We start from the raw sequence: 27,412 nt of genomic DNA, 5'->3' as shown, positions 1-27,412 counted from the left end.
TGGCTTTAGCTATCCCAGATAGGTTGAGGCAATCAATCAAGTTAGAGTAGCTAGCTTGTCTAACTATCATCTTCGCTGGCATGCCTGCTGGCAAGATTGGTAGACTTTAGAAAAGCAAGCAATAACTAAATGTACTGAATAAGACTCACATTCCTTTCAATATTTTACCCAGATTTTAGCAGAGATGCAGAGAAGCATATTTAGTTTCTTTAAAGAATAACCACTAATCAGGAGTATACAGACAGCTCAAAAGGTATGCTTAGATATGCAGAAAAACAAAAGTGTTTAACATATAATTAAGCGTAATGATTATGGCTGTAGATAGCAAGACAAATATGTTTCATGTGTTTGAAAAATGCAAAATTCTCCAACTAAAGAACAGGAGCCAAGCCCACCTCCTGACCACCCCCAAGCCATCCTCACATACTTTGTGCCCCCTCAGATTTTTGGAGTTCATGATGCCCCTGATAAATAATACAGATATTAAAAAATTACAACATTATAAAGAACATTAATGAAACAAAAGTGAAGGCATTAATTCATTACTGTATTACTGTATTTCATCCACATGCTCTGTTCCTATGTAGAAGCGTTGTGACGTTGGCGCGTGTTTTACGCACGCAGAACATAGCGTAGCCACATAGCCTGCTCTGCACTGCCTCATATCATTATGGGAGTGCGATACTGTTACACTGCAGATATTGATGGATTTTATTGATATGTGTTACGACTTGTAGTGAAAGGCGACATTTAGCCTTGCATTAATCCCTTATGTATAATTCAACTTTAGGTAGCTAGAAGGAATGGTTTAAAATGTAAAATGCTCAAATCATATGCTCTTACAAGAGGCCTAATTTGTCGAATAGTATGCACCGGTATTTAGGTTAGCTTTTCCCTTGTAGCCCATGCAATGGTCTGCCTGTCTGCAAACAAACCCCCATCAACAAGGGCGTCCATCTTTCGCAACGTCCAGGTTTGTGTAGGCCTACATGTAAATATTTACGCATTCAAACCGCCGACAGACAACTAAAATATGAAGCTTACTACCACCATGGCTATTGGCTACTGTTCAGATAAATGACCAGTTCATTTCTGTTATTTGTTCTTATTCCGCTCACAAATGTGCTCTATTCTAGTCAGACAGCTGCGGCTGTTCTCGTGAACAAAAGCGACAGGCGCGCGCCAGCAGCTGACATCTCCAATCCTGCGCTGAAGCTGTTTACGAATACATGATTCATTTTAAATAGCATATCTGTGCTGTAGTGCCGATATTCGTTCTGGGCAGGTGTTTAGGCGTTTGTTATTCAAGGTTTTAAAATGAAGACTACGTTTTAACGCTCTATTTTGATACTGAAGGTTTGGATTGATCTGCTGTTGCTTTGGGCAGTTGACGACTGGTTTGGGGGATTATTGTTTTAGGACAAAGATCATCTCAAGTCTGGCCTCGCAGGAAACCAAGTACTGGCATTTGTTTTTCTCACCACTTCTACCTTGGCAATTTTGAAAGCATACTCATTTCATGTCTTGATGATGCCTACTGTCAGATCCTGATATATAGCTGCTTATTCAGGTAGGCTATATCAAATTGGGTTCAGTCAAGTCTTAAACTGCTAGGCTATGTTTTGTTCATTTTCTGATAAGTTTATTTTAAAAACATTAGCATGTTATCTTGTTTCAGGACCATGCTCTCAACTGTAGTCCAGTATAGGCTAGTGCTGAATAAAATATTATAATAAAGTGGTAGGTGTATATTGTAGAATATATGGTAAATATGTATAATTTCAGTTTGAGATGATATATTACATCTTAAAATATTTTTAAAATATATTTGATTTAAGTATATACATATAGTTTTGAACAAGAATGAAGTCCTTACCTTATGCACTGCAATGTGTCCTGTCAATTAGTGAGCTTACCTGTTGGGCTTTCAAAGCGCGGACCCCAAAATTGGCATTTGTCATCCGCCACCCCTTAAAATGATAATTTGTTTAGTAATATATGAAGAAAAACATTCTTAAAAATTACATTTTAAACTTCAGGAGCTTAATTACCTTCTCATTGTGTGAGTGGAAAGCTCCTTGTCCCAGTGGATACATCTCTGCACTTTTGGAGAGGGACACTTGGAGACAGTGCTCTCTTTTTGCTTGATTGCATCATATTCACACCATAATATTTTCCTCTGCATTCAAATGGTCTGTTTCAATAAAAAGGGGTCTCTGTGTGTCCAAAATATCCTCTAGCAATGATTTTGGGCAGCTCTAAGAGGCCCCAAGGCTTGGTGAATCCACAAAAACCCAGTGGAAACTCTCTGAGATCTCATTTGTGCAGCACGTTACAATTGCTTCTCAGCATTGGCTGTATGACTGGTGGATGGGCCATATGATGTGAAAGCCATTGGGGGGGAGGACAGAGGGAGTTAGGGGAGGGTTATTTACTATAGGGCCAGTGTCATACCGTTTGAAAGGGACATGTTGGCGCCTGTGGGACTATGTACCCAAATAGGCCCTTACTGAGCGTCTGGGGCCTTCTGTATTTTACAGTAATGGTTGAGTCCAAAATGAGCACCCCTACACATTCAACTTACATGGAAGTGCCCCTTTTGCAGGGATTTCTGGGAAGAAGAAGGAGGCTATCGAGGTTGGGACTTTGGAGAGAGAGAGGTATAGAGAGAGGCACTTTGTAAAGGTAAGAAAAGCTCTGTTCCACTATGGTTAGGGTGCCATTGGATGAATATGGGGTATATAGAGACTCTAATCTCAAAATACATCCAGAAAAATTTAGGTTTTCAGGTGCTAGGTGGTGTCTGTATAATGTTATAGAGAAGGGAGGGTCAGGCCATTATGCTGTGCATAAACAAGGAAATATGGAAGCACGGCTAGGGGGAGCCATAGCTGGGAAGGGAAGGGAGCTTGCTGGCTCTATGCTACTGCAGAGGAGAAGTTGGTTGGATTTAGTACTCACAAAGTCAGTAAAACTCCGGAAGAAACTGTATTGTTGTCTATTGTGTTAATTAGTCAGTTATTGTCAGATTTATATTGGTCTCAGGGCTGTTGTCCAAAGGGAAGTGCCCAAACTGCCTCACAGGCTGTGCTCTGTAAAGAAAGATGGGAAGATGTTATGATTGAACAATAAGAGACAGAAAATTATTCAAATAAAGAGCAAACATGCAAATGGTAAACTTTGCAAAGATTTTAGTGTGAGATAACATGTAGAATTTAGTTAGCTTGCTCTGCTATGTGCTTTTTTTTAGAGTGCTGTAAAGATGGCCGCTCCACTGTAGGGAGAGTGGTGAGAGTAACTGCCCACTTCCTGATTGAAGCACCATCGCAACTGCTTTGTTTGCATTCATGCTCAGGCAAAATGTGTTGTTTGAATACAAATGACCAGCTTTAACTTAGAATTAAGTTAATTATTTTGGAAATAATGGTGGTATTTGAGGTTACAGGACATGGGCCTAGACTAACTGCTTCAAACAGGGAGTGCTGCAGTGTTCTGAATCTCTGAAGGCTCAGCTATACAGTAGCACAGTGGTGATCGGTTAACCTGAAAGTGAGACGTTAGTTTAACGGGCCTTGGGGCCTGGTCAGCTGTTTCCCTGAAATAACATATTGGGTTGACGGCCCATATACATAAACTTTTCCATACATACACTTTTCTACTGTGTACAAACACAGTTTACTATGGGATGGGTAGAATTGAAACCACCAGTTATAAAGCATTTGATTGGGAGGAACAGTTAAACACAGGCTTCATTTGCACAAAGGGTTAAATTACACTGCCGCTTGCTTGCATTTCTGTGATGATGATAGACAGAGTATTAATGTGAAAATGTCTGTAATAGTGCTTTATGTTTTTTAATTTACTTAATTCCTTGATGTTTTTGTAGTAAAAAAAATAAATGGCCCCCAGGTTAAAGAGAACAATTAACCCTTTCATGACCTACTTTTCAAAGCTGTATTGGGTTGAGTCGGGGGTGATGGGTAACAAGTTCTTTCTCAGATGCGGTGTTATCTGTAAAGGGAAAGACACAAAAAGAGAAATAATTACACAAATGAATTAGAAATTGTATCCATAGATATATTTCAGATCTCAGAAAGTGACATGTTGTCTCACCGGTGTGGTAAGGAGCACCGAAAGCCAGATCATATTCTCATGAAAACTGGGCTTTTAATCAGATTTCTTTAAGCTACTATCTCCCCATTTGCTTCTTTTCAAGTGCCTTCTTTCCCCCATATTAATTGAAATACCATCCTATCCAATCCCACTAACCAATATTTGCCTGAATGTAAAGGGTTAAAACATGCTCTGGAGAGACATTGCTACGCAGTCCATATAGTTGGTGCTGAAATCTGACTGAGTTTTTTTCCCCACATAAAAATATGTACATTTACTGCCCCCTCTGGTAGATTCAGGCAGAAAAGAGTGAATTTGACCAAAGACAAACAGGCAACCTGGGTGTTCCTCACACTATATAGTGTGCAGTGCCTCAACTCTTGATAAACCCTTGTCTCCGCCTGTACATGTGGGTGAACCTCTGCCAGAACCCATGTACATTTAGCCACTGTTGTAATGCCACAACTGGGGTGTATGTTTGTAGTGGCCGTGGTCTCAGCAGGCATTCCTATCCTGACATTTGCACTCAATGAGGTGAGTGACTAAAAATGAGATTATGAGCAGGCTCTCACTTTGACACCGCTCTCAGTCTGATATCTGTCGAATTCAACTCGTGACTTAGGTACATTAAGGCTGTGCTTTTTCAAAAACACCTTAGTCTACAATTACGCGTTTCTGTAACATAGTTGAACATGAGCACAAGTACCATTGTGAAGAATGAGAAATCACTTCTCAGACATTAATCCTCAACTCATATAAATTAAATTAGCCTCTGAATTCCTCCACTAGAACACAGTGAAATGATTTAACTTCATGTACAGTAGTGTCTTTGATGTAGTACTATAGTTATGTCAACCGTGCTGCCCTACAACAGGTTTCTCTTCCACCAATATTGAGCTCAGTCTGTCGTCTCTGCTTCTCTGTATGACTCAGTGTCCCACCCAGTGGCTGTTAGCGCACATTGCTTCTAATTACCACTCGAAGGGCATGATTTCCTCAATTAGCCTGCTAGCGTTGCTATCGCAGCAACACTGGAGCTATCAGTCTCTTCCATAGAGGCACATTCATAATCGGCCTGGTGCTGAAGTGCTGAACAGAGGGCTGCTACGCTTAAAGAGAAAATGGTTAACTCCTTCACTGCCAAATGCCACTGCTACTCCAGATTTTAGACTTCTGTTTTGGTTTGTAGCTACTGTATGTTCTACTGCAGCAGTAGCCATATGAGCCACAAAAAGTGGATTGAAGAGTAGCCCCCCCCGCCCCCCCTATTATTTTGGCTACATCTCGTCTGTGCACTCCTTAGAAACAGCTGACAATGGGAGTCAGTTGCACGACAGCTGTGTGACTGTTGTTAGCAGCTGAAAAACAGAAACGCAACCATGGACACCCTCATCTCAGTAGGTCTTTGTGTGCATCATGTGGCATCATATAATAACTTTCAAGATCATGTCCATGTAAACCCACACCTGAAGACAAACACAGCTAAAAAACCAACAACAGCATCTTTTGTATTTGTATTTCAAACATGTGGAAGAGATGACCCAGCATTTGACCTTTAAGCCACCTCAGTTTCAGTCGCAGTGATCTAGGTACACCTTTGGAAACAACTGCCGATCTTTGAAAACGTCCATCACTCTCACTCAACTCATGCAGGTTAAATTAGCACCGTGAAATTATTTCACTTCATGTAAAGTAGTGTCTTTGATGTGGTACACAACAGTTTAAGCAACTGTGTTGCCATAGTACAGGTTTCTCTCCCACCAAGATTAAGCTCAGTCTGTTGTCGTCGCTGCTTCTTTGTATGACTCAGTCCTGCCCAGTGTATGTTAGCTTCCATTGTATCTGACCACTACTTGAGGGGCACGACTTCCACATTTCGCCTGCTAGCGCTGATATCACGGCTACACTGGAGCGATCAGTCTTTTCCATAGAGGCACATTCAAAGCAGCGTGGTGCTGAAGTGTTGAACGGAGGGCTGCTATGCTAACAGAGATAGCTGTTAACTCCTTCACTGACAAATACAATGTCTCTGTATAGTAGGCAATGTGATCCCCTTTTAAAAACTGCATGAAAGGCTGTAGAGAGAAATGCTGTCTAATCTCATCTAGAAATAGAAAGAACACTATTCGCTGGGCACAGATGCAGTTCATATTTTCCCCAAATCTTGATGGATGTTGTCTTTTCTTTAGGCGTCACATCGATCAGAGCCCGAAGTCGCAGTCCAGGAGCTTGTCAAACCCTCCAACGTAAGCAATTCCTCCACTCACTTGTCAACGGCTACAAATACTTCTTTACAAATTTTACTCAGATCATTTTACTTAGATATTTTACTCACTGGGATAATACAAAGGCTCTGTCTGACACTTTTTAGTATAGCCTACATATGGAAACTTATTGCAATGTGTATAACATTATTTTGTTTGTTGCTACAACTCTGGGTGTCAGTTGCTCAATAGCTGTGGTACGGTTGAGGGCAGCAGTGAACACCCTCATCCCAGTAGTTTTTTGTGTGCACTTGTATCATCTGGCATCATATAGTGTCTTTGATGTAGTACACTACAGTTTAAGTCAACCGTGCTGCCCCACAACAGGTTTCTCTTTCACCAAGACCGAGCTCAGATATTCTGTCATCTCTGCTTCTCTGTATGACTGTGTCCCGCCCAGTGGCTGTTAGCATCCATTGCTTCTAACTACCACTCAAAAGGTATGACTTCCTCACTGGAGCTACCAGTCCCCTCCATAAAGGCACATTCACATCGGCCTTGTGCTGAAATACTGAAAGGAGGGCTGCTATGCTAATGTAATGGAGGTAAGAAAGTGACATACGCTTACTCCACATAACTATCTTAAATGTCGCCAATGGTGCTATCGTATCCGATCATTTTCTATAGAGCAACTGGTTGGTAAGTTGTCAAGGAGGGCGGTCGCGTGTGTTTGCGATTAGAGCGCCACTGGTTTGAGCCCAGTAAGGGGACACAGGGACAGTGGAGGAAGCAAAGCTGTTAGCAGCACACTGGTTTAGGTTTCACTGACAGAGATGGCTGTTAACACCTTCACTGCTGTCCAATATCAACTGGAAATTGAAAGGACACTATAGGCATCTGAGTCACAGACCAGGAGTTAGCCATTACAATTCCTCCACTCACCTGTCAACAGATACAAATACAGAATTTTAAAGATACAGAATTTTACTTAGATATTTATTCACAACAATGATACAAAGACTCTGACACTTTGATTAAAGCGTTCACAATTTTACCTATGTTTCTGTTTTATGTAAACTTACTGCAATGTGTACAGTTTTGTTTTAGCTGTTACTATACCTCTATGAACTCCTTAGCTGACAATGGGTATCGGTTGCACGACAGCTGTGGTACTGGTGTTAGTATAATGGATGTCACGCTTCTTGCTTAGCGAGTACCACTTCCTGATTCGGCTCGCACAGAGGCTCAAACCCAGGATCTCTTGTTTTCTAGCACATGTGACCGCCCTCCCGAAGCGTCTTACCAGTCACGCCACACAAAAAGCTAGCTATACGGTGGCACAAAGTGGGGAGACTTCAGGGTGAGGAGTAAGTTTTACATATCCCCCATGTGCTACATTAGAAGCTGTCTTGAAACAGCAACCATGGACACCCTCATCTCAGTAGCTCTTTGTGTGTGCAGTTGCATCATAACTTTCTAGATAATTTCCATGTAAACCTTCTGAAGACACAGCCAAAGAAAACACAAAATATTTCAAATCTTTTAGCACATTGTCACTCCTCAGTTCTCTAGTTCCATTCACATTAATGAAAGATTTCCATGGAAGTTGGCATCACTCGACACTGCAGCCATGGGATAGTGAACCAATCAAAAGTGGATTGAAGAGTAGCCTTTTCCCCGTAACCCAATCAGCATTGTGTATGCATGAGCCACTCCCACACCCTGCCCTTACATGGCACGGAGGCCTGGCCAAGGTCTACAGATGGATGTAAAGGCTGCTAGTTCAGAGACAACAGGGCCACAATACTAAGACCACTACAACTATTACTACTACTACAACAACAGAACCACAACTACCAAGAGCACTACTACAGAACCAGGAGGGGAACAGCTTCCGACTTGTCTCAGGTAAGATTCGATTACTAATCATAATTTTAGATTAAATCAATGGACATTGAATTTATCAAGCACAATAGCATATTTTTTTGGTCACAATTTCAGATTGAATAGTGCTAGTTGTAGAACGCACTGATATCAAAAGACGTAATCCCTTCCAATGATTGCATAAAAAATGGTACATTCATCAATACTCTGAGAAGAGTATTTATTTAACTAACATTTCCATCTAATGTGTGACATATAAGGTTTTTTAAACTCCAGTTTCAGAACTGGACAGCAACCATCTGCCACTGGCTGCAGCAGAATACTGTAGTCAGCCGATGTTCAAAGAGCAGACTAATCTGTTCTTCAGCTGTACGACAAAATTCTATTATTATTCAGCTAAATTCCAGATGCAGTTGCAGAATGTGCGTACACACTCAAATGTTTGTCAAAGATTCATGAGGCTGCTTTGTGGATATTCTGAATACAAGTCAAAGCAAATCACCCCACATGATTGAAATGCAATAAAGTTGGCACTACTTGCAGACATGAGCGATGTAAATACTAAAATACTCTCTTCTCTCTCTAGGACGACAGTGAAGTCGTATGTGTAGCAGCAGCTATGGACAAGGAGACAGTGGTCATAATCCTACAAGGCATGGAGAAAGTCTCCTCCTTCGCCGCCACCATCAACCCACTCTTCTTCGACATAGTCACTGCAGTGGTGAAGGTGACAAAGGACCTGGTCGCCAAAGACCTCACCCAAGACCTGGACACCCAACAATTGGGCCACATCCACGCCAAGCTGGAAAGCATCTCCAAGACAAACCAGCAGATTCTGAAGCAGATTCACCTGAACGAGGTCAATGAGAAGTACAGCAAGTATGAGGAGTATATCAAGCACCAGTACCCTGCTCTCAACACCATGGTGAAACAGTTCAATAACGACCCTGAGGGAAGAGAGCGCTACATGAAAGATTTCCAGGAAGTCTATGAGAGAGACAAGGATACCCTTGCTCTAGACACATACTACCGCAGTGTCATAAAAGAGAATACAACTTTTGAACAAAGGGGTTTCCTGGAGGTGTACCTAGAGCACTACAAGCAAAACCGAGACGTCATGGAGAAAAAGTGTTCCCAACTGGCTCATGTCTTTCGCATGGGCCTGATGACACTAATGGCATATACGGTGGTCACAGAGGATGATGAGGTTGAAGTCAGGGAGAAATGGGCCCCCAGGGTGAAGAAGATTCAGGCCAAGATGGATGAGGCGCTGGCCCAGTGTGAGGGGAACTGATCCTCATCCACTCCCAGGGTCGGGTGGGCATATGAGGGCTTTAAAGGGATACTTTGGGATTTTGGCAATGAGGCCCTTCAACTACTTCACCAGAGTCCGATGAACTCATGGGTACCATTTTTATGTCTGTGTCCAGTATGAAGGAAGTTAGAGGTAGTTTTGTGAGTTACTGCTAACTAGCATTAGCGCAATGACTGGAAGTCTATGGGTACCTTCGAGTCATCTAACTCTGGGGAAAGTAGATAAAGGGCCTCATTGGCAAAATCCAGAAGTATCCCTGTAAGGTTAAAAGCTGTTTGGAGACTAGTCCTCTTCCCTAAATTTAAAAAGAAAAGTAATTTCCTTTTGGGTGGTGGGCGATATTCTTTGTCAATGAATGGAATGGAATAAATCTAGATTGTATAATATTTTGCTATGATCGGTGTTGCACTTCAGCCCTCATGTTTTCAATTTACCACTGCCGACTCTGTCGTTTATTTTCAGAAATGAGTCGGAATGCATACTTTATGGTAACCTTGTATATCATTGTTTTTTCTTCCTTCGATTAAGTGTACTTTTGCTTCTTGACTTTTTCTAAATAAATGCTTTTTTGCACTTGTTATTCATTTTTATGCTCTTACATGGAGTTATGTAAATGACACCAATGGTGATAAAACCTAGTCCACTTTATTAGGTTCAAAACACTTACACAGAGAATGTTACAAAGCGTACACACTGATGAAGTTGATTTTCAACAGTGTTGGCCAGTGTTCATTTAAAACTATTTACAGAGTTACAGAAACTCAGTGAGTGTTAATTTTACATTTTTGAAATTTAACTAGGCAAGTTGGTAAAGAACACATTCTTTTTTTACAATTATGGCCTACCGGGGAACTGCCTTGTTCAGGGGCAGAACAACAGATTTATTTTACCTTGTCAGCTTTGGGATTCGATCCAGCAACCTTTCGGTTACTTGCCCAACGCTATAAGCACTGGGCTACCTGCCGGCCCTAAAAAAGCTAAAAACACATTCGAAAGTGTAACATTAACTCTGTGTAGTGTGGAACAATATAGATACTTTTTTGTCTTAAGTGTAACACTATTAGAGTTTAAAACATTCACTTTTCTTTTTTTAAGAACTTGTCAATAGATTGCTCTACTCTCTCTCTTTCTCTTAGACTCCTGTCTCTCAATCAGAAGCTACCATCCTCCCCAACCCTTTCAAGCACTACTTGGTTTGGACTTCTGTGTCGTGACCCCCTGCTTGCCATCATGTCGGAGATGGAGATCGTGGAGGACCGGGCCAAGCTGAAACAGGGCCTGGTGAAGGTGCTGCAGTGTGTGGCCACCATCTCATCTGCTGCGGCTGTGGTCAACCCCATTTTTGGCGTGGCCGGCTCTCTAATCCGAGTGGTGCTGCACCACGTGGACGATGAGGACATCCAGACACTGAAGCGCGAGTTTGGCTCTGTCAACCGTGCCCTGGACCAGCTGTCCCAGCAGAACCGCGGCGCCCTGCTACAGATCAAGAAGGAGACGCTGGACGGCCAGTACTGCTGTGTGGAGGAAAACCTGCGCAACCAGTTCCGCAAGTTTATGGAGATGGTGGAGGCACGGCCCGAGCACTGTGAGCGCAAGAAGGTCGACTTCGAGGAGAGCTACTCCAACGACCTAGGCGACCAGAACCTGCACACACTCTACGAGGGTGTGGTGGGCAAGCCCAAGCTGTTCAGCCGGCCCATCCTGGAGGTGTACCTGAAGCACTCGCAGGGCGACCGCCGCACCATGGAGAACCTGTGCACGCGCCTCACATACCTCTTCTGCATCGGCCTGATCGCCCTCATGGGTTACGCCGCTGTCATCGGAGACGACGAGGAGGGCATCAGCGACGAGTGGACCGAGAAGATGGAGCACGTGCAGGAGAGGATGCAGGAGGCCCTCCAGAAATGCAAGTGAAGAGAAGGAGAAGGAGGTGTAGAGGCTGCTACTTGTCCTCCATACACAGGACTCTCTCCACATTCCCTCTAGGACACCCCCCCCCCCCCCCCCCATCACTTTTCTCCTTACTCCAGGACAGCTGTGTATACAACGTCTCTATTTATTCAACCAGTTAATTGACTATCAATTATCGTAGGAGGTTGGTGGCACCTTAACTGGGGAGGACGGGCTCGTGGTAATGACTGGAGCAGAATTAGTGGAATGGTATCCAATACATCAAACACAGTTTCCAGGTGTTTGCCATTCCATATGCTCAGTTCAGGCCATTATAATGAGCCCTTCTCCCCTCATCAGCCTCATGTGATGTGGATTCATTATTCTTTAATGATCACATGGCTATTCACTGTTGGTATCTATGAGTTAGAGGTAAGTAAATTGAATGAAAACAGTCAGTGACTTGCCTCATCCACAGCAGTAGTCAATGAACAGACCTATATAATATACGTGAATGTTGATATGGAAACCTGCATACACAGCGGCCTGACGATCAACATTTGGACTGGCTCTCAATTAGATTTAACTATGCCATTCCTATCTTCTAAAGAGTAAGATGGAGTGGTTTTAATGTCTGACAATACTCAGCACTTTCGAAAAAATATATTCTCTTGCTGGTATTTGCTGGTGATTTAGAGGGAGACACAGAGAATAGGCTCATTCTGTTGCGTGAATGTAAGATTCACCATAATGGGTATCTATTTGAACAGATATATACTCCATGCAATTCTAATAGCGCCACTGATGCAACCTAGCACTTTCAGTAAAAAAAAACATCTATACTGTGGACACTATTAACATAGCATGCCAATTGCCTAAATACAAAAACAATTGACTTTACAGTGGGTTAATTAGTATTACTTTACTGATTACTGTAGGTAATTTGTAACTATATATCTGCAGCTAAATTGACTGTTATTTAGCATTTAATTGGAGATAGCATAAACAACTATTGATAAATTATGCACCCCCCCCCCCCCCCCCCCCACACACAACACTAGCATTATGTTGCTTCCATAATTATTCAACAAAAACACTAGACTGTCTGTCAAAGCGCTTTGGCCCGGATAATGAAGTCAGTGGAATGATAATCATACTGTAACTAACACTAAACACTTGTAGCCTGTTTTAATTTAATACCAAAACTGGCCTACTATACTGTCCAAAAACACTACTGTTTCCTTTTCAACCATATTGTTTGGTGTTTGTTTGTTTTCATGAACCCACCACATTATGGTGGGTGTGATGTAAGCCAACCAAGTGCAGTTACTACACTAAACTATACGTGACAACTAATCGCACAACAATACAAAAGGTCAAAGTATACATTAGCTTTAAGTGCTTTCTCTCTTATGGGTTTTCTTGTATCACAGATCAATTAAGTATTAGCAAAACATTTTGTTTGTTTTTACCAAGGTTGCGTTCATAAATTCACTCTGGCCATCTACTACGATTTCAGAGCACTCTCGTCTGAGTGTGTCGTCAGCCCAGAATAACTGATTAATTTTCGAACACGCAACACCCAGTGAATATGACCTGTGTCAATAAACATCTGCAAAGAAAATATATTTAAATTGTTGCTAGCAGCACAGTTAGTCACCAACAATCTACACAACACGAGTGAGGTGTTCTCTCATTTGTGTCTTGAAGTAGCTAGCAAGCTAGCCAACTTTAGCCAGTTATCTTAGGTGCTTGACTGCCGTTGTGAGGTCAGAACGCTCAGATCAACCCTATTCCCCGGCCAGAGCGTCCATTGTGCCCTCTAAACGCTCCAAGAGCGAAAGGCTCTGAATATACAAATAGAGAATCTGACAACACTCCAAATATATGAAGGTCCAGAGCGCGCAAATTACGAACACACCCTAAATAATTTGATTTCTGGGGAATTATTTTTGCTCTGTGACCCCCTTTCTTTTCACTTAATCTATTATATTATTTTCATATTTTGGAGCAATTTACACCAAAAGTAATGTAAGAGATATTTTTTTTTACTCATGCATTATGGTGGTGATTTGTAGATGTTTTCGGGATTTTATACATCTTAAATGGCCATAGTAGTTTTTTCTTTAGATAAGAATCCTCTCATAACTGACCAACATTGTCTCTTACACTGTGGTCCATGTTCCGTGTCCCCTTACTGTGTCTTGCCTAAGAAAGGGTTCACAAAGTTATGTTTCCTGTTCTTTACTTCATTTGTTCTTGTGCTCTAAAGGACTGCTGTTTGATTTGATCTCTTTCTTCTGTGCTATAAACCCCACTACTCAGATTTCCAGTGTTACTGATGTCTATACTCACAGATCCAAGAGAGCTCTCCATATCTGTGATTCATAACCCTATATTCAATGGAATGGCTTTTCTGTGGTACCAGTCCCTGTCTCTCATGTTGTTACAACTGAGATGTATGGCTGTTAAATAGTTATAATTATGTACTGTTAAAATTAATAGATGGGAATATATTTACCACTTTATGGCTTTCTGAAAATATATGCTCCTCATCTAAACTTCATAGCCTGCTTTTGTTATGTTCTTTGTTGGCTGGTTGTACTATGCAGCACTATCAATAAAGATTGAATGTAAAATATCACTTGTATTAGATTGATTTTATGCATTAAAATATCTTAAGGCATTCACAATAGTATTATCATTTTAACTTGGTTTATCTCAAAATGATGATGATGGGCAATACATACAGTTAGGTCCATGATTTTTGGCACCCTTGATTTAAAGTCTATACAATAAATAATACAATTAGATAAAGGCTCAGTGTAGTTACCGTCGCAAAGGGAGACTGCTAGAGTATTGATAACAGGTGCAAAAAGATATCATTTTTAACCCAATCTTTTGAGACTTGTTAAACAAAATCTCATTCTCTGAGCAATTGTATTAGTATAAAATAATAATTTACAACTGTTTTTGAGCATGCAATATAGTCTACACCCTCTTCAATTTTGCTTCCTTAAAATTTTAACTAAAAAGGGATTCAATTCGATTTGTTTATACAGATCTGCACAACCTACTCAACATTTTCAAAGTGAAAGGTTATAGAAATGTTTCTATATAAATACAAAATAAACTGATATCATAATTGGATAAGTCTCCAACCCCTTAGTTAATACTTGGTGGAAGCACCTTTGGCAGCCATTACAGCTGTGAATCATTTGGAATAAGATTCCATCAAATTTGCACAACTCTTAGAGCAACATATATCCATTGTTTTTTTTATCAAAATTGCTCAAGCTCATTACATTTGGTTGGGAATCATTGATGGACATCAATATTCAAATATTGTCTCTGATTTTCATGCAAATTTAAGTCAGGGCTGAGACTAGACCACTCAGGTACAACTCTTGGAAAGCCATTCTGGTGTGTCTTTGGCATTAAAATGTGTCTAATTGTCTCACTGAAAAATAAAACCTTATCCCAGGGTTAGGTTTTCAGAAGATTGAGGCGGGGTTTTCTCGAACTTTTTACCTTGGTTATGCTCCATTAATATTTATTTTGATCCTGACATACTGACCAGTCCCTGCTGATGACAAGCACACCCATAACGTAATGCTCACAATGTAGTTTTGAATTTAGGCCAAAAAGTTTATTTATTTGCTGTTTTGTCTTGCAGTATTACTTAACGGCCTTGTTGCAAACAGAATGGATGATTTGGAGTGGATTTTTTTTAACACAGGCTTCTTTTTTCCCCTTTGTCATACAGGCCAGTAATATGGAGTGAATGCAATGATCCCTTTGTATTTTCAAATATTGTGGCGGCAGCATCATGTTATTGGTATGGTTGTCACCGGCAGAGACTGGGGAGTTTGTTAGGATCAAAATAATTAATCTCAGTCTTTTGAAAACCCTGGGATTTTATTTTTCTGTAGGACAAGTACACACATTTTAATGCAAAATACACATCCAATTATGACATTTCCATATTATTATTATTATTATTTAAAAATGTTTTTGTATAACTTTGTTTCACTTTGAAAATGTGGAGTAGATTGTGTAGATCTCTAGGGAAAAAAGTTCAAGGGAGTGTAGACTTTCTATAGGCACAGTAGCTCAGTATTTGTATTTATTTTATACAGTCTTTTTTGCTCATATTTTTTATGATGCCATCTATTTTGTGAAGTGCACCAGTCCCTCCTTCAGCAAAGCACCGCCAAAACATGATGCTGCCACCCCCGTGCTTCACGGTTGGGATGGTGTTCTTCGACTAGCAAGCCTCCCCCTTTTTACTCCAATCATAACGATGGTCATTATGGCCAAACCATTCTATTTTTGTTTCATCAGACCAGAGGACATCTCTCCAAAAAGTACAATCTTTGTCCCCATGTGCAGTTGCAAAACATAGTTTGGCTTTTTTAATGGCGGTTTTGGAGCAGTGGCTTCTTCCTGCTGAGCAGCCTTTCAGGTTATGTCGATATGGGACTCGTTTTACTGTGGATACAGATACTTTTGTACCTGTTTCCTCCAGCATCTTCACAAGATCCTTTGCTGTTGTTCTGGGATTGATTTGCACTTTTCGCACCAAAGTAGGTTCATCTCTAGGAGACAGAACACGTCTCCTTCCTGAGCGGTATGATGGCTGCGTGGTCCCATAGTGTTTATACTTGCGTACTATTGTTTGTACAGATGAACGTGGTACCTTCAGGTGTTTGGAAATTGCTGCCAAGGATGAACCAGACTACAATTTTTTTTCTGAGGTCTTGGCTGATTTCTTTTGATTTTCCCATGATGTCAAGCAAAGAGGCACTGAGTTTGAAGGTAGCCTTGAAATACACTGCTCAAAAAAATAAAGGGAACACTAAAATGACACATCCTAGATCTGAATGAATGAAATATTCTTATTAAATACTTTTTTCTTTACATAGTTGAATGTGCTGACAACAAAATCACACAAAAATTATCAATGAAAATCAAATTTATCAACACATGGAGGTCTGGATTTGGAGTCACACTCAAAATTAAAGTGGAAAACCACACTACAGGCTGATCCAACTTTGATGTAATGTCCTTAAAACAAGTCAAAATGAGGCTCAGTAGTGTGTGTGGCCTCCACGTGCCTGTATGACCTCCCTACAACGCCTGGGCATGCTCCTGATGAGGTGGCAGATGGTCTCCTGAGGGATCTCCTCCCAGACCTGGACTAAAGCATCCGCCAACTCCTGGACAGTCTGTGGTACAACGTGGTGTTGGTGGATGGAGCGAGACATGATGTCCCAGATGTGCTCAACTTGATTCAGGTCTGGGGAACAGGCGGGCCAGTCCATAGCATCAATGCCTTCCTCTTGCAGGAACTGCTGACACACTCCAGCCACATGATGTCTAGCATGGTCTTGCATTAGGAGGAACCCAGGGCCAACCGCACCAGCATATGGTCTCACAAGGGGTCTGAGGATCTCATCTCCTTACCTAATGGCAGTCAGGCTACCTCTGGCGAGCACATGGAGGGCTTTGCGGCCCCCCAAAGAAATGCCACCCCACACCATGACTGACCCACCGCCAAACCGGTCATGCTGGAGGATGTTGCAGGCAGCAGAACGTTCTCCACAGCGTCTCCAGACTCTGTCACGTCTGTCACATGTGCTCAGTGTGAACCTGCTTTCATCTGTGAAGAGCACAGGGCGCCAGTGGCGAATTTGCCAATCTTGGTGTTCTCTGGCAAATACCAAACGTCCTGCACGGTGTTGGGCTGTAAGCACCACCCCCACCTGTGGACGTCGGGCCCTCATACCACCCTCATGGAGTCTGTTTCTGACCGTTTGAGCAGACACATGCACATTTGTGGCCTGCTGGAGGTCATTTTGCAGGGCTCTGGCAGTGCTCCTCCTGCTCCTCCTTGCACAAAGGCGGAGGTAGCGGTCCTGCTGCTGGGTTGTTGCCCTCCTCACAGAAGCCTTTGTGCAAGGCCTCCTCCACGTCTCCTGATGTACTGGCCTGTCTCCTGGTAGCGCCTCCATGCTCTGGACACTACGCTGACAGACACAGCAAACCTTCTTGCCACAGCTCGCATTGATGTGCCATCCTGAATGAGCTGCACTACCTGAGCCACTTGTGTGGGTTGTAGACTCCGTCTCATGCTACCACTAGAGTGAAAGCACCGCCAGCATTCAAAAGTGACCAAAACATCAGCCAGGAAGCATAGGAACTGAGAAGTGGTCTGTGGTCACCACCTCCAGAACCACTCCTTTATTGGGGGTGTCTTGCTAATTGCCTATAATTTCCACCTGTTGTCTATACCATTTGCACAACAGCATGTGAAATGTATTGTCAATCAGTGTTGCTTCCTAAGTGGACAGTTTGATTTCACAGAAGTGTGATTGACTTGGAATTACATTGTGTTGTTTAAGTGTTCCCTTTATTTTTTTGAGCAGTGTACATCTACAGGTACACCTCCAGTTGACTCAAATGATGTCAATTAGCCTATCAGAAGCTTCTAAAGCCATGACATTTTCTGGAATTTTCCAAGCTGTTTAAATGCACAGTCAACTTAGTGTATGTAAACTTCTGACCCACTGGAATTGTGATACAGTGAATTATAAGTGAAATAATCTGTCTGTAAACAATTGTTGGAAAGAAATTACTTGTGTCCTGCACAAAGTTGATGTCCTAACTGACTTGCCAAAACTATAGTTTGTTTTAACAAGACATTTGTGGAGTGGTTGAAAAACTTGTTTTAATGACTTCAACCTAAGTGTATGTAAACTTACAACTTCAACTGCATGCTCCTAGGACTTCATTGAAAATAAGAATTTGTGACTTGCTGACTTGCCTATTTAAATAAAGGTAAAATAAAATTCAAATAAATGTATAGGGTCTTTTTGGGATTGGCCCATGTGTTGCAAAAAGCCAATCGGGTAGTGACTAGTACATGGCTCTCCATCCCTGTTCCTGGGGAGCTACCTACCTGCAGGTTTTCACTGCAACCCTAATCTAGCACACGTGATTCTAATAATTAGCTAGTTGATAAGTTACAACTGGGGTTTGAGTGAAAACCTACAGGAGGGTAGCTCTCCAGGAACAGGGTAGGAGACCCCTGCTGTAGTATAATTTCATACCTCTAGGTGTCAGAATAGACGTGGAATCCTGATAACTAAACATTTGGTAACACTGCTACTGTAGGCACCCACACACGATGCCATATAAGTGAATTTAATACCTAATGATAAAGTGCATTTTAACATTTGCTATTAGCTGTCATAACTCATAAGTAGTTATAACATTGTTATAATAAATCACTATGATGCATTAGTAAATGTCATTTTCTTGTTGCCAGCAGATACTGTTGCGTGAAGATGCTTGTTTCCAGGTAGAACCTATTTGGGTTTCATGTAGAACCCTTTCTACAGAGGATTCTACATGGAACCCAAAAGGGTTCTCCTACGGAGACAGCCAAATAACCCTTTTTTCTAAGAGTGTACTGTATATTTCCACCAGAGGGCTTGGTGGAAACCAGACTGTATTACAAAGTCAATGTTTGGCCTATAGACCGTTTTGATAAGCCTCATGATGGGTCTAAATGAAAAATACATTAATTTGGGAAAATATGTTACTATGAGAGTAGGCTTACTTAAATGTCTGTTTTCGTTTTAGGCCACGGCACTGTTAAAGAAGAGACACCGAGACAGCGCACACAGATATAGGCTACTCCTCTGTGGTATGTCCCCATGCCAGCCAGAAAAACAGGTTTCCCCCCCACACTCCCCTCCCCTGAGTCGGTGGACCAACACTGAGATGTATTAAGACAAGTAGGCCAACTGTCTGACACATAAGATATTGTCTTACCTGCATAACTTCATGACTTTTCGGATTCACTTGTTTCATGTGCAGTTGGCCTATATGTGCAGCTCCCACAACTTTATGCTTCAGTCAGAAGTCGTCATTTGAGACTGGCTGCTGCATGCTTCAAAGACATCGAAAAATAGGATATGTGTTTTATTATATGGCAATTAAATGCCGTTAAATTCAATTGTGTTATGTCATCCGTTTCATAACATATCAATGAATAGAAAGTTATAATTGTGCATTAACCAAATATATATGCAGATTATAATGATTTATAAATAATGATTTGCGTAATGGTTTCTGATCATGCGGGATGGGGAGTAGGCGAGGCGCGCTCGCGCACCAAGTCTATGGCGCGCACAGAGAGAGAGAGAGAGAGAGAGAGAGAGGGGGGGGGGGGGGAATAAAACTGATGCAATTAATTGTTTTAGACATTAGGGTTAGGGTTTCAATTCATTGTAAAAAACTGTAAAAATTGACCAATTTCATCAATGTAATTGAACTGTCATATAAGCCTATACAATATTAGAGGCACAATGTAGCACAATATTATTTCGATTATAAGGTCAAATAGCTTCAAACAGTCATGAACATGCCCTAATTGTATACAACACTTCATTAATTGGATTTCAATAAGAAAACTCCTGAATTCAATGTTGGTTAAACAAAAAAGATTAGGCTAGAAAATATTTGATCTGCTATGGGTAGTACATAAAAGCTTTCCCTGTAGGGGAGATGCGCTCGGTAAAAGGTATCGACGTCTCACCCATCGATCAATGTCTTAACTGCTAAAACATGTCACACTATCACACATTTATACAAAAGTGTTGTACATACCGAATTGTTTTAACCATTTCAGAATAGACAATGTGTGCCCCTCCCGCACCCATTTCCAAGAGCTGACTCTTTCACGCAATGTGCGCAATAGTCTCTTCCAAGATCTTCAGCCAAACGCCTGTACCTGTGAATCTGTGAAAATTACAGCCAGTCACAGTCACATCTATCTTTCCCTCTCTTATAAGAGCTTACCAAAATCCTCTTCATGTAAGCACTGACGGTTAAGACAGGGGAGAGGGAATCCAAAAATATTCCACCGCATAGTGTGCGCTCCTTTCTCTCTCTCTCTCTCTCTTTCTCTCTCTCTCTCTCTCTCTCTCTCTCTCTCTCTCCCCCCCTCTCTATCTCCCCCCACACTCTCTTTGTCTCTACGTATAAACCTGCAGATATTAAATGCGTGGCGGTGAATCCTGCTCTCTTTTTGGACCTCTCCTCAACATCACAGTGAAAAGAGAGCTGTGGGAAAACTGAAGAAAAAAAATCTTAACTGCAGCTGTTGGGGCTGATCGGGCGTGAAGGACAAGTCGAGCCATTACCAGGTAAAGAAACGCTGTGCTGTTGTAAGAGAGGAATGGGTTTCTCGAACAACAAGACAGGGGTCAGGACTGCAAGGTGTGCCCAATGCTACTCATGGGGCTTAGCCAAATGCGTGCGTAAATATACCCATACAGTGCATCTCCATCATACATGGGCATGAGTGAAAACACAGAATTATTATATTATTCGACCTACCCAACTGCAATAGTTATTAATTACAGTTGGAGTAATACAAATGTAGAAGTAAATTAAAGTCAGTATCAAAATTTGCTATATGTTGTTATTCTTTTTTTTTCTCAAACATTGGAAATTACAACACAGACGGTTGGCAAAAACATAATCTAAGATATTCCAATAAAACACATCTAATTGGTGTTTATTTATTAAGACTTGGTTAATTGGACATCATGTATTTGAAAATGACGCAGTGTCTGTATGACCGTTCATCCTCTACGGATTGTGGTCTGACCAAGGACGCAATAATTTAGCCTATTAGAGTTTGCAGACAAGGGATACTAGGGGATTTTAAAAATATATTGCTTGAATTTGGTCGGTTCTGAAACCAAATGAGGCATAAACAGACCCAGTGAAGGGCTGCTCACACCTCTGTCCATTTCAGTCATTTTATGACATGATAAATGTATCATCCCTTTTGGCTTTAGATTGTCATTTGTTTTACATGCAAATGTTGCATCTCATTCAATATTATACACATTTTTACCTTTGACCTTGACAATATCAGACATATAAAAATGTAGCTCTTGATTACAAGCATCTCTAAAACGCGTCTGTAAATAGTGGTATAGCAACATTCATGGCAAGTGATTACACTTGCTGCCTGACTAGAGTACTTTATTGATTTAATTATGATATTCTATGTATTTCTTTTCACTGACTGTCAATCATTCTAGGAGCAATCAGCAGTAGAAACCATAACAAAAAACACCCACTGCGATAACGTTTGTAACGAAAAAATAAATAATCAGAAACAGTGCTATGATATAAAAAGTCCATGAAATAAAAATATATATGTTTGTTTACATTTACTTTGTTGACATACATTGGAGTTAAACAAGCTTATATTTTAGGTTCTGATACAGTACGATAGTTGAACTAAGCTCATGAGGCATTTATAAGTTATATTTTTCAGGAATCAATGGGTACATATCATTACTTTAGAAGTCCAAAAATGTATGTAGGAACTGCTGCTTGCCCCTTTAAGATTTAATAGCGATGTGGCCCATAAATGTGTGTTTTGGTCTGTAACAAGGTCCTCAATATTATTTGTAAATGTCCAAGTGTGTTACTCTGGAATGGAAAACTCACACCCTGCTCCCCAATAAGGATTTGAATGTTGACTGTTATTATAGGGCATTCAACCACTTTCTTTGAGATTACTGTGCAGCTTTTCCCTCCAGACTTTGAGCATGATTCCTGAAGACCGGCACACCTATGCCACGCATTGACACATAGTTTACCTTCCCTATTGATTCTCCCTCCAGAGCATGGCAAGTCCCCTGGAGAAGGTGGTGGCCCAGAAGAAAGAGGCCATCGAGGCTGTGATGGAGAGTTTCGAGCGAGGGGCGGAGGTGTTGGCCAGCGCAGTAGGCGAGCTCTTCCCTCTCTGTGTGGCAGCCGCCCCTGTCCTACGACTAGCCCTGGACAACGTGCAGAGCAAAGAGGTCTTCTATGTCAAAGAGCAGTTCCTGGCCGTGAGGAACAAGCTGGACGTACTGTCCACCCAGCTAGAGGACATTGATTGTGAGATTAAGAAGGGCCGGCTGGATTCCCAGTACTTCTCGGTGGAGGAGAACATCAGGAACCAGTTCCGGAAATACATGGACATTCTGGAGGCCAAGCCACAGTTTCAGGAGGTCAAGAAGAGACTGTTTCTGGAGCACTTCTCCAAGACCGGAGGGGAGAAGAACCTGTATGTGCTGTATGATGCTCTGATGGGCACCAACAGCTTTGGGGAGTCCATCTTGGAGGTGGTGGAGAGGTAAAGTGTTCTTAACCATGCTAAATGGACCTTTATGCACCTGGGGAGCATGGTGTTTGTTGAGTATTTTAGTTCGAGAACACTTGTGTTATCAATTTGAATTGTTAACTTGTGATTATGGTAAATAGGATGACTACTTTTATTGTTATTCATAACAACTGAGTGGTTGGTTCTCCATCTGTCTCAGGTATGAGGCGAGGAACAGGCGCCTACTGGAGGACTTCTGTGTGAGGATGAAGGAGCTCTTCTGCCTGGGCCTGATTGCCCTGCTGGGCCACTGTGCCCTCACCAAGGGCCCAGATGAGGAGCAAGAAACCATCCAGGTCTGGAGCAGAGAAATCGAGAGAGTGGAATTAAAGATGAAGGCATGCATTGAGGCCTGCGTAGCAGCCTTCCCTGAACAGGCCTGCCTTGACGCCCAGCGTCTTCTCCAGGAAAAAGAGGAACGGAATCTTCAGGACACGGCTCAGGAAGTACAGGAATTTCTCACCAGGAAGTACGACTGGGTGAGCTGGTCGGTCCGAGTGGTCAACCACTCTGGCAGCAGCTATCGGAACTGGCGTGCCGGGGACCACTTCCAACACATGGCCGGTCAGAACTGGTTTGAGGTGCTGCAGGTGAACGATACCAACCTGGTGGTTTCCTACAGCACCAGTCCCCAACCAGTGCCCCGCGACTGCATCCGGCAACTGATGGAGGGGCCGGGGAAGAAGGGTGATGCCCAGGCCGTGGTGGGGGTCCTAGAGAAGCAGCTTGCAGGGTTTGTGGTGCATGCTGTCAGTCACCACAAGGAGAGTGAGGCCACCTGGAGCTTCCCTGAGGACTGCCACTACTGGGAGAGGCACAAGAACGTGGCGCTGTGCATACACTCGGAGTGATGCTGATAGAGGTGCAACAAGTCAGACAAATAGGGACCATTATGTAATCAACCTGAAGGGTTATTCTAAATTCTGAATTGACCGACTCAAAGAGGATGTGTGGGAAATTATGGTAAATGGTGATGAGGTTTTGTGAATACGCCATGCAGTCTTAGCCGTTACATAATACTATGCACTGTGTATAGCAAGTAGCTTTGGTGGCAATTAGATTCACTGTATATAAATCTGAATATTTTGCTAATTGGAGGCAGTGTTACAATAGTCCAGTGTTCGCAGAGTACTTAATGAACTGTATATGCATTTTATTATAAGTGACAAACCCCTACCATAACTTATGACCACATTTTACTCAATACTCTCTAGTAGTTAAATAGCTTAACTCAATGCATCTTACCCTACTGCCAATAGGAATAACCTTGCTGCCCACAATTCCACAGAGATCATTTTGCTGAGATTGCAACTGCTGAGCTGTGCTCTCATTTTGTCTCTCTACGACACAGGCTGACCTACATTACAATGAAAGAGAGCATGGAAGCTATTTTGCCATCCGTGAAAACAACTTGGCAGTGTTCTCTACTGTGCCTTGTCTTCACAACACACTCAAACCCATTGCTTCTGAACCCATAGCAGGCATGCTGCAGTAGCAGAACTTTAATGGTATTACCTCCCGAGCTGTGACTATTTGTGAACAGATTACTTATGCCAGTTGTTACAGCATGTATGTGAAGTGATGTTTAATTGACAAATCTTTCTAATTCCTACTAATTCAGTCATAATAAAAACAACATCCAAATTCTAAATATGTCATTATGCTTTGTGACAATAAACGGCAACACATTAGCTGTTATTGGATGTATACTGTGTATGTGTGTCTTGCCTGTCTTGTGTAGTAAACATGTTGACGTCTATTGCCATTAAAGCAAGCTAGTGCACCCGCACTCACCGGGGCCCCTACTAATTGAATTGATATTTGCACATAAGTCAGCGTTTCCTGTCCACAGCTTTGGTTTGATAGTCTATGAATAACCTTTGGCTGCGCTAATATCCTGAAGACGAGCTCCAAAGTGCTTGGATCAGCATGATGGAATCACACATTATCGGTGTTGGAGGTGGAGAGCGGTGGAAACGGCCATCATTTCTTGGCCGGTGGAGTAGCTATATGGTTCTGCCAGGGCTTTAGCCTCAGTGCTACACTATCGTCAATCAAGCCTGTCAAAATTGATTGAGTGCAGTCTGTAATATACAGTGCAGTTGGAAATAGACCTTTTTTAATCATCCTCCTGTCTTCCATGCACCCTCTCTTAATGTGTCTATGGGATGTGTGAGGAAAAGAGGGGTTAAGAGATTTCTTGCCGTTTACTAGGGTGACATAATAGGGTAACATTTCTCCTCTCTGAAGGTTGAGTTTCATAGTTAAGGGTCTCATTGATCATACATTTACCACCATTGAAAAACAGGTGGTGTTGAAAAGAGATAGAATGCTGCAGACCGATGGGTGTCAAATATTCACCATGAAAGAGCACTTCTCTTCAAACACACCATAAAACCTGTCCTGCAGACCACTGGTGAAATGCATCATCACAACAGGATAAACAATGCCACAAAGTTGAATTCCATTGCCAACTTTTTCCCAGGAGGACGGGAAATTGGAGTTAACAGGGCATCCCTGGACTAAATTTTGCTCTTCATGCAGCCTAGCATAGTAGGCTATAGTATAGTATATAAGTATGGAAATAATTGCAACGTCTCAATTCATAGGCTGGTGGGGTTTATGTTTTATTTTTTTAAATACAGGATTGGAGCCATGTTGTCCCTCTCCATGGTCTGTTTATCACTGTAGGTTGGTGGTTAGTTCAGCTCTTATTACATAAACCATACAGCATAAGCCCATGGAACGTCTTGTATTCATTAGTGGTTCTGTGGGCTTTTCCTGGGTAACGTCTATTGATCCATGGAGCTCTACTCCTGCATAAAGAGCTTTCCCTGTGATAGCATGTCAATTCCAACTGCCAATATGGAACGATCAAAGATTCTGTTTGCTAGCCTGATCTATTGAGGGAGTCTGCTTTGTGGTGAAGGAGCTACAGTTATTCTGTTCATCTGGATAAAAATATATCTGGGTTTCTCCATAATGAATGAGAAAGGTTGTATGGTGACATGGAGCCGGTGCTACTCTGAAGACAGAGGGCGCTATCAACAAACAAATCAACAGTCTTCTCATTGGTCTTCTCTAAGACTCCCTCAGAATGACAGATTTTGCATGGTGATTCTCCACAATCTGCAGCTGTCTCAAAGCAGTTAGGGATTAACATTTGAGGGTTTTTACCACATATTGTGCATGAGCATGTTTGATTTTTCATACCAGATTATTTGCAATATGTGGTAAAATGGTAAACCTTTCAAAACTAGAACATAATCCTAATCTGAAGACATTTTCCAAAACATCTTGATTTTTACTTTCACTTTCATAAAGTATTCAAAGATTCCCACAATTCAACAGGACCACGTGTAGCTGATGTAAGCAGTGGCACTGCTGAATGTCAGAGTATTGATCCCTGTGTTCCATCTTCAAATTGCCCCTAGATACGGATGAAATAGAAAAGAAGCGACGGCTGACATTTCCATTGGAATCTATGCCTATACACTTCCACTCTGTGGCAATCAGCATTGAGGAGACAGGACACGAAACACATCATGTTGTTTGCACAGAATGGCTGAACCCCCTAATGTTAGGAGACATTAACGAACAATCAGCAACAGGTTTGTTGGATTTAATATTTTAACCTGCTCAGGAATTCTAATAAACCCTATCTATTAGATCCAAAGGCCTGTTTAAAGACACGTTCTTCTCCTTACTAGCCACGTTTACCCGTCTTCAGGAAGAGATCGCAGCTAATATCAATATTTCATAAACAAATGAGTGATTTGATGGAGGGAAGCATCAGAGTGGCCCTGGAGGGTCTGGATCAATGGCAGGATGGCTCTGCCTGGCTGTCTCTGCCAATCCCAGCCCAGGATAATGTTATTACCCATCAGTCGGAATGGACCATCGACCAGCCCGCTGCTCTTTAAGTGGGCTAATCCGATAAAAAGCATTAAAACATTTGTTCAGTGACACACAGCAGCAGGTCCAGCCCAGCACTCAGGATCGACTCTCTAAAAGGTCTCTCTCCTGGCTGGAGGATCTGCGGTTGGGGCTGTAGTCTTGTGAGTGTTCATCTACGCACTTCTCTAGGAGTAGTGGTATATGGGACTCTATGAAATAGTGTATGGAATGTCTACAGAACACATCTTTATGGTGAAATACCATAGAGAAATTGTGTCCAGTGAATACAAAACATGTGTTTTTGCCATGTGCACTGCCTCAAACAGTTCCTTCATGTTGGGCAACACTTCCGGTCTCCCCCCATGCCCTCAGTGCTCTCCCCTCAAGGCCCCACTAAGTTTGTGCAGTATACTGTAGACTAGACTTCCCCCAGCAAAATTTCTCTCCTCTTATACATCACGTCAGCAGCCAAGAATCTCAGCAGATGTGTATGTGTCATATCTCTCTCTCTCTCTCTCTCTCTCTCTCTCTCTCTCTCTCTCTCTCCCTCTCTCTCTCTCTCCCTCTCTCTCATATCTTGGAGATAAGATCCAGAACCTCTTGTTTGCTCTCCTCCCCCACACTTACCCTGCTCCCCAAACTACACACAGAGTAGTTTCTCTTTTATACTGTCCAGTACATCAACCAATTTCGTTAGAGAATTTATCTACTGTAGCCTTGTATGAGCTGGGTGTTAGGGGCTATGGAGTGTGTGTGGGGAGGGGGCTAAGAGGCCTTCCCCCTTGGGAGTATAAGGAGTGTGAGCGAAAGCGTGAGAAAGAGGAAATGGAGGAAGGGAAATCAGGAAACCACACAGCAGCGATCTATGAT

The 27,412-nt window shown here is 42.0% G+C and overlaps 3 protein-coding genes and 2 long non-coding RNA genes across 7 annotated transcripts; 3 read left to right on the top strand and 2 right to left on the bottom strand.

The window, feature by feature from the left end:
• Positions 1 to 331: 331 nt before the first annotated feature.
• On the bottom strand, positions 332 to 2,188 carry LOC139365279 (uncharacterized). The gene is made up of 3 exons (XR_011626571.1): positions 2,052 to 2,188; positions 1,917 to 1,970; positions 332 to 464 (listed from the first exon to the last, which is right to left on the bottom strand). It is a non-coding gene; the product is annotated as an uncharacterized lncRNA (long non-coding RNA).
• Positions 1,188 to 14,050, top strand: LOC139365245 (rapunzel). 3 transcript variants are annotated; one of them, XM_071102751.1, is made up of 4 exons: positions 1,188 to 1,570; positions 2,541 to 2,685; positions 6,303 to 6,359; positions 10,653 to 14,050. In XM_071102751.1, the coding sequence occupies exon 4, from the start codon at positions 10,747 to 10,749 to the stop codon at positions 11,428 to 11,430; it is 684 nt and encodes a 227-aa protein (XP_070958852.1). In that variant the 5' UTR covers positions 1,188 to 1,570; positions 2,541 to 2,685; positions 6,303 to 6,359; positions 10,653 to 10,746; the 3' UTR covers positions 11,431 to 14,050. The 3 variants fall into 3 exon arrangements, with proteins under 3 accessions (XP_070958852.1, XP_070958861.1, XP_070958869.1); XM_071102760.1 differs by having other exon boundaries at positions 1,436 to 1,570; positions 2,606 to 2,685; XM_071102768.1 differs by lacking the exons at positions 1,188 to 1,570; positions 6,303 to 6,359 and having other exon boundaries at positions 2,618 to 2,685.
• LOC139365273 (uncharacterized) lies at positions 2,891 to 20,162 on the bottom strand. The gene is made up of 4 exons (XR_011626569.1): positions 20,083 to 20,162; positions 19,246 to 19,363; positions 3,944 to 4,011; positions 2,891 to 3,092 (listed from the first exon to the last, which is right to left on the bottom strand). It is a non-coding gene; the product is annotated as an uncharacterized lncRNA (long non-coding RNA).
• Positions 8,743 to 9,587, top strand: LOC139365263 (protein rapunzel-like). Its single transcript, XM_071102776.1, has one exon. The coding sequence runs from the start codon at positions 8,821 to 8,823 to the stop codon at positions 9,493 to 9,495; it is 675 nt and encodes a 224-aa protein (XP_070958877.1). The 5' UTR covers positions 8,743 to 8,820; the 3' UTR covers positions 9,496 to 9,587.
• A 293-nt stretch (positions 20,163 to 20,455) lies between the features above and the next one.
• On the top strand, positions 20,456 to 24,333 carry LOC139380582 (protein rapunzel-like). Its single transcript, XM_071123395.1, has 3 exons — positions 20,456 to 20,621; positions 22,122 to 22,618; positions 22,806 to 24,333. The coding sequence occupies exons 2-3, from the start codon at positions 22,125 to 22,127 to the stop codon at positions 23,494 to 23,496; spliced, it is 1,185 nt and encodes a 394-aa protein (XP_070979496.1). The 5' UTR covers positions 20,456 to 20,621; positions 22,122 to 22,124; the 3' UTR covers positions 23,497 to 24,333.
• Positions 24,334 to 27,412: the final 3,079 nt, after the last annotated feature.

The sequence above is a fragment of the Oncorhynchus clarkii genome, chromosome 2, assembly GCF_045791955.1.
Source record: "Oncorhynchus clarkii lewisi isolate Uvic-CL-2024 chromosome 2, UVic_Ocla_1.0, whole genome shotgun sequence".
Taxonomy (NCBI): Eukaryota; Metazoa; Chordata; class Actinopteri; order Salmoniformes; family Salmonidae; genus Oncorhynchus; species Oncorhynchus clarkii.
The sequence above is the reverse complement of the archived record's forward strand: the minus strand, read 5'-3'. Positions and strand labels throughout refer to the sequence as shown.

Bases quoted from the DNA above. Each gene is read 5' to 3' on its own strand.
- LOC139365263 (XM_071102776.1), top strand. From the start codon at position 8,821: ATGGACAAGGAGACAGTGGTCATAATCCTACAAGGCATGGAGAAAGTC.
- LOC139365245 (XM_071102751.1), top strand. From the start codon at position 10,747: ATGTCGGAGATGGAGATCGTGGAGGACCGGGCCAAGCTGAAACAGGGC.
- LOC139380582 (XM_071123395.1), top strand. From the start codon at position 22,125: ATGGCAAGTCCCCTGGAGAAGGTGGTGGCCCAGAAGAAAGAGGCCATC. The intron at 22,619-22,805 runs GTAAAGTGTTCT...CATCTGTCTCAG, and splicing joins ATCTTGGAGGTGGTGGAGAG to GTATGAGGCGAGGAACAGGC.